The sequence below is a fragment of the Eurypyga helias genome, unplaced genomic scaffold (genome assembly GCF_000690775.1).
Source record: "Eurypyga helias isolate BGI_N326 unplaced genomic scaffold, ASM69077v1 scaffold6538, whole genome shotgun sequence".
Lineage (NCBI taxonomy): Eukaryota > Metazoa > Chordata > Aves > Eurypygiformes > Eurypygidae > Eurypyga > Eurypyga helias.
In genome coordinates this window covers 1-9,391 of record NW_010264860.1, presented here as the reverse complement: position 1 = coordinate 9,391, position 9,391 = coordinate 1, and the positions used below count along the sequence as shown (strand labels likewise).

Below are 9,391 nucleotides of genomic sequence, written 5' to 3'. Positions count from 1 at the left end.
CCCCCCCCTTCACCCAGTGAGGCTGTGCCAGGACCAGGCACCTTGTCCCTTGCCACCTACCCCAGCTGTCAGCACGCTCACCAAGGCAGCACCTTTGGTCTTTTTGTCTCCCCATGCAGAAGCAAACTGCCCTCCTCAGCGCAACCAAGAGCATCCTCCGGCCCCTTGGACAGGCATTGCCCATTAAACACTGCCGTGGATCCTACCTCCCAGCTCTTTCCTCTTACTTTCTGCTTTTATGCCTAAGAGCAGAGCACCCCCGTGCCTTGCCGACTGCCTGGGTGGTGTTTGCTGAAGATATGATCAGCCAGCATTGCAAAGCCTGTGATGGTCACTCCAGCCAGGCTAACACGTGTCTGAAGCTGAGGCAGTGAGCTGCAGCCTTGCTTCCCATACTCCATCGCTTGCAAAGCAGGAGCCTGCTACTGCCTTGAGAGGGTGCAGGGCTGCCCCTGGTTTTGTGGTTGCTCCTTGCCCCCAGAGGAACCAGAGCAGTTAGAGTTGTGAAAGCAGAGGTGGTGGTAGCTGTGGTACCCCCTTGCACATGCTTCAATAGTGGCTGGTCCTGCTTCAGGTGTGTCTTCCTGCTAACACCTTTCAGGGGAGTAAGGCAGAGGTAGCAGAGCCATTGTGCTCTGAGGCTTTTCAGGGGGCACCTCAGTTATCCTCAGGAGTGCTTGTCTCTCTGCAGGGTGACGCTTCTTCCTGCTCTCGCTCTTCTTCTGGGCTTGCTGGAGCTCTCTGCCGACCCCCGTCAAACCTACTGCTTGAGCTGGGACAGTGTTGGTAGCCAGAAACTTAGCAACACGCCTGTGGACCTCAGCAAAGACACCTTGTCCTGGCTGTGCTCCTCCAAGGCTGGTGGCACCTTCCCATCCTGGCTGTTCATTGTGCTGGGGCACAGTGGCAGGTGGTGGCTTAGGGACACGCGTATGCTGTCTGGTGTTCCCAGCGCTTGAACGTGCGGCATCGTTCTTTGTGCTGGAGGGCATCCTTCTCTCTTGCATCGCTTGACCCGAGAACCGACAAGTGCCCTTGTCCTGCCCCTTGCCAGGGCTTGTGGTAGCCATCGGCACTCTTAATCGGTGACCCAGTCTGCGCTAGGAGATCGTGGCAACCTACCCATGCTTCTGTGTGTAAGGGCAGTGATCACAGAGCCCTGTGGGGTAGTGACCTCCTGCCTCACACCACAGCATGCCCTTTCCACAGGAGCATGCCTGACCTCTCCTGGAGCCCCCGATTCCCTTGGCCTGAGGCTAGCCATGCCTCTGACCCCATCCTTCTCCCTCCCTGGCAGAGCCAGCACCAATGTGGGGCAGTGGGCATGGAGAAGGCCTCTTGGGTCCCATCCTTAATCTTCTTGTGGTGTTAGGATAACCTCGACTCCACTCACTTGCTTTGTAAGTGCTTCGCTTTAAAAAGCCTCCATCTACGTGCAGGTAGTCTTGGAGCTCCCTCTTCAGCTTCCCGTCTTTGGCAAGGTTTGGCCCCCTCTGTCTTCTCAGCACTGCTTGTCATCCTCATCATCATCTCTGCGACCCACTGAACAGAGATGGGTTAGCCTGGGCATCTCATAGCATGGCACTCATCTCCGTTTTTCCCTCCAGTGCTGCTCTGCCCTCTGCTCTTCCAGTACCAAGGAGCCAAAAGCACACCATGGCATCATGCTGGGCTCTCCTCGGGGCTGCAAACAGCAGAAATTCACCCCCGCTGCAAGGCCTCTGGGATTTTAAAGGGCTGAAGGCCTGAGAGCTTGGTCAAAGCTTGCTCAGTCCCTCCAGCAGCGGGGTGATGGGCTGTGTAGTTGCAAGGTGGCACACCACTGTCTAATCCATAGTCCCATGACCTTCAGCTAATCTCCCTTCCCCTCTCCCTGTTGCTTCCAGCTGGGGACTCAGCGGGTGCTGCTCCGCTCTGAGGGAGGCCATGTGTCCCATCCTCCTTCCTTCAGCAGGGCCATGAGGGTCTTTGCTTGTTCTTCCCATCACGTCATCCATCTGATTTCCAGCACTTGTCTCTCAGCTGCTGCTTCTCCGGATTCTTGTCCCTGTCATCCTCCTTCAGGGTCAAAACAGGAAGACTGTATTTTCATCTGTGTTTTTTTTCTTTGCTTGTAGCCTTCAGCTCAGCCATATCTCTTCTTGCACCCCCAAGGTCCCAGCCTGCTTTTGTCATCTTGGAAGTGCAGTTTAATTTAGGTCTCTGGACCATTTTCTCATCTCTTTGCCAGATGCCCTCTGCCTCCTTTCGTGGTGGAGGCTATCATCTGCCATGGATGCTTCTGCTGCAGGTTCTCCATCTAGGTCCCTGCCTGTGCTGGGAGTGAAGCGGTCTGGGATATTCACCTCTCTTGCTTTCCTATCCCTAAGCCTGCGGTCATTCGCCTCTAGCTGCCTGTCCCCCTCCCTGCTGGAGGGATTTCCAGGCAGGAGGCCCAGCTGAGGCTGTGGAGCAGGCTGGGCTGAGCCTGGCTCCAGGCAGCATGACTGCTGGGGCTCAGCTGCATTCCTTCTCCTGGGTTTCCCTGCACTGAAGCACTAAGTGTGGGGGAAGACTGGTGTAGTGGGAACATGGCCCAGCAGACTCCCAGCCTTTCCTCTTCCTGGGAGCCATGGCCAGTGCCTCTCCGGAGCACTGGAGCTGCTGCCTCATGGCCGTACCAGAGCCAGAGGGGCTGCGGCACCCTCTGGTTCCCACCTCCTCTCTTTGAGCTGTACAGGCCTCTTCTCTCCTCCATGGCAGCTGCTGCCAGCCCCTCCTCACAGGGGATGCTGCATCCCCTCAGAAGGGGCTGAGCCAGCAGCATCCGTGGCTGAGCACGTGATGGGCTCAGGGCACCGTCCGAGAGGCCTTTGCTTAAGGCTACCCTCTGCTCTCTGATCTCTCCTCTCTCCATCTCACCTGGGGCGAACTGACCTGAATTAACCTCTGATCTTCCGGGCGCTCTTGGTTCCTGGCCAGGCTGCCTCCTCGCATCTCCTAACTTTCTCCCTCACCTCCCGCTTGTCATTCTAGCGTAGCCTCCGCCCTGCACTCCGACAACCATGACCGCTACGAGCGCCTCACCTCCGTCTCCAGCTCTGTGGACTTCGACCAGAGGGACAACGTGAGTAGCAGCAGGAGTCACACACCTTGCCTTTGAGTGGCCAGGAGCCCACGGCTTGTCTGAACCAAGGGCTCTTCAGAAGAAACGCTGTTTGCCCATCCCCGGGCCTCGTGTCCCACGCTTTGTAGTGTGCGAGGGTGGTGCAGAGCTCAAGGAAACATAACTACTTGGCTTTTAGATGCGTGCTGGAATACATAGGCCATACGTCCCTGTGGCTAGGTGGGACACATGTCCGTCAGTCATCTCAGCATTGCGAACAATGCTGACCAGCTTGTCCTCACAGCACTGTCTGCCTCTGCTGCTGTTCTCTCTAAAGGGGAAGCACGGTTCAGTAGGATGACGGGGTGTGACGGATGGGTGGTGAAGTTCCCAGGAAATACTCCTCCTTCAGGCATTCTTTGAGGCGTGCTGACTTGGCCCAGCCCTCCTTCCCAGTCCCTGCCGAGCTCCTCTCGTCTGGGATGATGGCTAAAGCATGGTGAATGTTCTGGGTGTCCCTAGGCTGTGGAGAGCTTCCATGCTAGTCAGGAGCCCTGGAAGGTTGAGCTGCCCGTTGGTGTGGGACAGCCGCATGGCAGAGTCCAGTCTGCATTGTGCCCTATGGAGTAGCACTGTCCTCTCCTCCGCTTTGGCCCATCCGTAGCTCTGCACATCTGGTTGCTCGTGCTCTGTTCCCCCTGGCCCAAGTCCGGGGAGGTGCAAGGACACCGTCCTGGTACCCTGAGGCTTTGAAGGGAGAGAGCAGGAACAAAGGAACACAGAGTGATGTGTGGTCCTTCTGTCTTCTTTCTGCACAGGGTTTCTGCTCCTGGCTGACAGCCATCTTCAGGATAAAGTAAGTGTCCCAGGACCGGCACAGGGGACCCACGTGGGCAGCGCAGGGTGACGGGACACTTGGTGCGGTGCAGCCGTGTGAAGTCTGAGCCCTTGCTGCAGCCCCCTCTCTGAAGGGCACAAGCAAAGTGTGTCCTCTGGAGAGGACAAGCAGAAATGGGACTAGATGGGAAGCCAAAACCCAGGTCACGCAGTGAGCCTGAGACAGAGTAGAGCACCCAGCCAAGGTGTCCCCTGCCTCGGTCCCATCCGCTGCTCTGCAGGGATGCTCCTCTCCCTGGGACTCCTGCTAGGGGCGCTGCTGTCCATGGAATGTCTACAAAGGGTGGGTGGGAGAATGCAGGGGCACCCCCCCACACCCAGCCTGACGATGCTCAGGAGTTGTCTCCTAAGCACTTCTTGGCTCCAGAGTGCTGTGGGATAGCGTCACTCATCCCATATCTTGACAGGAGAGGCAAGGCCCACCAGAAGGGGATGAGGTGGGGTCTGTGTGTGTCCAGCTGCCTGTGCTGGGGGGTACAGGGCAGGGGCATGGGGAGTGGGACCGCGGGACCGCAGTAAGCGTGGCACAGGCAGCTGTCTGCCTGGGCTGGTTTGAGGTTGGGTGCCAGACTCCCTGTTTTAGGGCCTGGCCACACTCTATAGGGCAGAACCAGAGGTGCTGTGTGGGCTCACACCAGGAGGGCAGCCATGACCCTGTGCTTTTCTCCAGCACTCGAGGGAACATAGAAGATTTGCCTGACAGCCTTTCTCTCCCGTGCAGGGATGATGAGATCCGGGACAAGTGCGGGGGTGATGCGGTGCACTACCTGTCCTTCCAGAGGCACATCATCGGGCTGCTGGTGGCTGTGGGTGTGCTCTCCGTGGGCATTGTGCTACCTGTCAACTTCTCAGGGGACCTGCTAGGTGAGAGCAGAGAGCCTTTGGCTGGGCTGGGGGAACTGCTTTCAACACCATGTCCCAGACCTCTCGGGGGCAGTGGAGGGCAGGACAGGACTAACACAAACTTTGACTGCTGTCCCAGTTTGAGCGTGGCTCATGCAGAGGGTCGTCCTGGGCAGCTTGGGTTTTGGTTTTTTTTTGCTGTAGCCAACCCCAGTGATGCTCTGTGTCACTCAGTATAACTGAACGTGCTTATGTTTGCCTCTTCTCCCTAGAAAACAACGCCTACAGCTTTGGGAGGACAACTATTGCTAACCTGAATTCTGGGTATGTGTGGGCGGGGGTGAGATGGATAATTGAGGCCTTCGGGGGGTATTTTGTAAATGTGCACTTGCTGCACAGCCTCACCTCCTTGAAGGTTGTATTTCTGCCCTTGCTGTGAGGCTAGTGTCGCTGCTCCCACATCCAGGCTCAGCTCCTGGAAGTTAGTTGTAGGGCATGTGGGTGCCATGCTGGTTATGCCTCTCGTGGCCGCAGCGCCTTCAGGGCCTGACCAGCCCTACGCGGCCTTGTAGTGACAACCTTGCACTGACCTTTGTGGTCTCCCTTGTGACAGGAATAACCTGCTGTGGCTGCACACATCTTTTGCCTTCCTGTACCTGCTGCTGACGGTGTACAGCATGCGCCGGCACACCTCCAAGATGCGCTACAAGGAGGATGACTTGGTGAGCAGGACCTGGCCGCTGTCCCAGGCGCGTTTTCCTGCGCCCTTCTGTCAAGTCAGGTGGCCATGGAGAAAGTGCCGAGTACCCCACTACCCACAGCAGCGTGGGGGTGTCTTGTTTTGGCTGTTCTTTCCTTCTGCCTGGCCAAAGGCAGATCTCCTCCAGAGCAGCAGCTCTGACTGCCTGTGGGGGACACAGAAGAGGCCTGCGCTGGGTGAAAGTGATGCCATCAGGTAGTGGAAGCATAGGACAGGGGAAGCCCTGTGTGCTACACCTGATGAGGCTGCCCTTTCCCATTGCTGACTCAGGCCGCGGGGTGGGGATGTTGCTGCAATCTTGTCTTCCACACCATCCACACCTATTTACCTTCTCCTTTTCCTTTCTTCCTTCCTTCCAGGTTAAGCGAACTCTCTTTATCAATGGGATCTCAAAATATGCTGAGCCAGAGAAGATCAAGAAGCATTTTGAGTGAGTCTCACTGTGTCCCTAATTAAGGGCTGCTCTGTAACGGGGATGTTTTTACTGGGGTAGTGCTAGTCTTAACCTGGAGTGGTGGTAATACATTGAGAGCAGAAAGCTAGTCCAAAATTGGTAAAGGCTTATTTTTGGCATCTCACTGTTGGGTTTTTTTTCTGCACAAATTTATATCTGAACATGCATTGTCCTTGGTTTTGTGCCTTGTGGTATACCCAGCCATCTCTTGCAGAGCCATAGGGGCTCAGTGGTAAGTAGTGGACAGGGCACATCCCGAGATGCAGTCGAGTTCAGAGATGAGGTGCAGGCGGGAGGTGCTCAAGCAGTGACACTGGGATGTTGTGCTGCTGCTTCTGCCCTTATCACGATCCTTGTAGAAAAGCCTATTTTCCTTTTTAACAAAAACATAAAGTTCCTCTTCCATCAGGGCCCAAATGGACACAGTCAGGGCCGTGTTTAGAAGCACCGTGGGGAGAGGAGAAATGCTTGATACTCTTTGGGAACCCTTCTTCCTCTTTCCAACTCCAAGCCCTGTAGCCCATGAAGACAGAGACGGGGTGTGGGGTCAGGGCGGTGCCTTGCTGCCCCAGGGCTAAAGTCCTAAGAGGGTCCTCATGCCAGAGCCCAGAGGATGTAGCGTTTGCCCCAGGTGTTGCTTCTGCTCTAAGGGCCAGAGCCCGCAGGCTCCCCTGCTGCCCCCAGCAAGCTCTTGCTATGCGTCGTGGTGCTTGGCCCAGGGAAGGAGAGAAGTCCAGGAGTCGTGGGGTTTGATTGAGGGTGCAGCCTTTGGCACTGGGTGTGATGAGCTGGTGCTTCCCCTCGCAGGGAGGCCTATGCCAACTGCACCGTCCTGGAGGCCCGTCCCTGCTACGATGTGGCCCGGCTGATGTTCCTCGATGCGGAGAGGTAACCCCTGGTTTGGGAGAGGGGGCAGAGGCTGCGGGCTCCCCTGTGTGCGGGTGCCACAGGAGCGTCTTTTCTGAGCCCCTCTCTCTCTCTCTTTCCTTCCTTCTCTTCCACTCTCCTGTTTCAGGAAGAAAGCTGAGCGTGGGCGAATCTACTTCACCAACCTGCAGAGCAAGGAGAACACCCCATCCATGATCAACCCCAAACCCTGTGGCCACCTGTGCTGCTGTGTCATCAGGGGCTGTGAGGAGGTGGGGGGGAGCCAGAGGTGTTGGGTGGCAGGACATGTGGGGGCGTGGGTACCCAGGTCTCTGCTCTGACTCCTGTCCCCTGTCCAGGTGGAGGCCATTGAGTACTACACCAAGCTGGAGGAGAAGCTCAAGGATGACTACAAGCGGGAGAAGGAGAAGGTGAACGAAAAGCCTCTGGGGATGGCCTTTGTCACCTTCCACAATGAGACCATCACAGCCATGTGAGTGCACAGGGTCCTGTCCTCCCCAGGAAGGTGACCTGTCCCAGCTCTCACCTTAAATCCAGAGGAATGCCAGCACAAAGGCGTCAGCTCACCCCTGCCAGCCTTCTGTGTCAGCATCTCCCTCTTGTTCTCCAGAATCCTCAAGGATTTCAATGCTTGCAAGTGCCAAGGCTGTGCATGCCATGGGGAGCCCAGGGCCTCCTCCTGCAGTGAGTCCCTCCACGTTTCCAACTGGACCGTCAGCTATGCCCCTGACCCACAGAACATCTACTGGTGAGCAGCTCTGGGGCTCAGTGGGTCCTGACAATGGGAAAGGGGTGCACCCACTCCCCTTCCCTCTCTATCTGCTCCTCTGGTAACTGTATGAGTTGTTCTTGCTGAAGCTCCGTCTGGCTGAGGTCTGATCTCGCTCGGAGGGGGAGAGCCTTGGGTTGGCACCCCAAGTGCTGTTCACGTGGGCTGGGCCGTGGTGTGAGTGTGAGGCCCCAGGCCTGCCCTTCTCCCCCTTGCAGCCATCCTGATGCCCTCCTTCCCCCCTCCCAGGGAACACCTCTCCATCCGGGGCTTCATCTGGTGGATCCGCTGCCTTGTGATCAATGTGGTCCTCTTCATCCTTCTCTTCTTCCTCACCACCCCGGCTATCATCATCACCACTATGGACAAGTTCAATGTCACCAAGCCTGTGGAGTACCTCAATGTGAGGCCTTTGGGGGTGGGGATAGGGTGGGTAGCACGGGAACCACCCCTGGCACACAGCCCCTTGTTGTGAGGAGAGATATTGTCGCCATTCCCCAGGTCCTGTCCACCTGAGCACGAGGGGAGGTGCTGAGCCTGGCCAGGGTGTAGTGGCAGCTGTGATGCTGGGGCCTCGGCATCGGCAAAGGCCGCTGCAGCTGGCGCAAGAGCTGCCTTACCCTGTAACGTGCAATTTCTGCCTCCTTGCAGAACCCCATCATCACCCAGTTCTTCCCCACCCTGCTGCTGTGGTGCTTCTCTGCTCTGCTGCCCACCATCGTGTATTACTCTGCCTTCTTCGAAGCGCACTGGACCAGGTAAGGACAGTCAGTGCCTGTTGTTCTTAGTCGTTCAAGGGTGCTGCCTGGCCACTGGACACTTCTCACTGGCTCCTGGCTGGATCCTTCCACTTGAACTCGTGTCTTCCACTCCAGGCATGGTGTTACACCCGAGCTCTGCCGTGGAGAGCTGTTCTGCCAATCCTTAGGTGCCACTGTGCAGCCTGTGTGTCTGAGCAGAGCTTGATGTAGGTCTACAAGAAGGAGAAAGCTGGGAGGAGTTGGGGCTGGTCACTGAGAAGTGCAGATAGTGAGGGAAGCCTTGGCTCAGGTGACCAGGCAGGGGTGGTGTGGCTGTACCCATGTGTAAGCCCTAGCTCTTCCCAGGGAAAGTCGCCTTGGCTGCTGTGGCTTCTGGCCACAGGAGGGTATTTGAAGTGCAGAGCGCTAGGAATGTGCTGCTTTTGAGGTACATCCCACACAGGATGAGAGATGCAAGCTTTGGTTTCTGATGTGCTGCAGAGACTGGGGCTTGCAGGTCAAGAGAGATGATTGCAGAGTTCTCTAAAGACAGGAGGGTGGGGAGGGCCTCTGAGACAAGGGAGGAGAACTGGGACTCGTGAACAAACCTCAGACAGTGGAGAGAAAGGGGGCGTATTCAATAGGGCGGTATTGTGATTAGGCACTGGGAAGTGCTTTCTGATGAGAACGTGATGGGGGCACTGCCCCTGGGCTGGTGGGGTGACACTGAAAGGTTAACAGCCTCCTCTCTGCCCTCAGGTCCGGAGAGAACAGGACAACCATGCACAAGTGTTACACCTTCCTCATCTTCATGGTCTTGCTGCTGCCATCGCTGGGCCTGAGCAGGTAGGGGTGGCGGGAGGGAAAGCAAGTGCAGAGACCTGGAGCTCGGGGGGGCTGAGATGCACCCCCGGTTGTTCTACACTACATGCGGCCCTGAGGAGAAGGACTTGGG

At 56.9% G+C, this 9,391-nt stretch overlaps 1 protein-coding gene across 1 annotated transcript in view; it reads left to right on the top strand.

Moving 5' to 3' along the window:
- TMEM63B (transmembrane protein 63B) overlaps positions 1-9,282 on the top strand; it is a gene marked incomplete at its 3' end in the record, with an annotated part of 12,401 nt that extends 3,119 nt beyond the window's left edge. The window contains exons 4-16 of the mRNA XM_010156510.1: positions 3,016-3,106; positions 3,904-3,941; positions 4,704-4,846; positions 5,098-5,149; positions 5,439-5,547; positions 5,945-6,015; positions 6,847-6,927; positions 7,055-7,178; positions 7,266-7,399; positions 7,538-7,675; positions 7,946-8,099; positions 8,348-8,454; positions 9,196-9,282. Of these exons, the coding sequence (XP_010154812.1) occupies positions 3,016-3,106; positions 3,904-3,941; positions 4,704-4,846; positions 5,098-5,149; positions 5,439-5,547; positions 5,945-6,015; positions 6,847-6,927; positions 7,055-7,178; positions 7,266-7,399; positions 7,538-7,675; positions 7,946-8,099; positions 8,348-8,454; positions 9,196-9,282 (1,329 nt within the window). The remainder of the gene's footprint in view (positions 1-3,015; positions 3,107-3,903; positions 3,942-4,703; positions 4,847-5,097; positions 5,150-5,438; positions 5,548-5,944; positions 6,016-6,846; positions 6,928-7,054; positions 7,179-7,265; positions 7,400-7,537; positions 7,676-7,945; positions 8,100-8,347; positions 8,455-9,195) is intronic.
- Between the last annotated feature and the right edge of the window lie 109 nt (positions 9,283-9,391).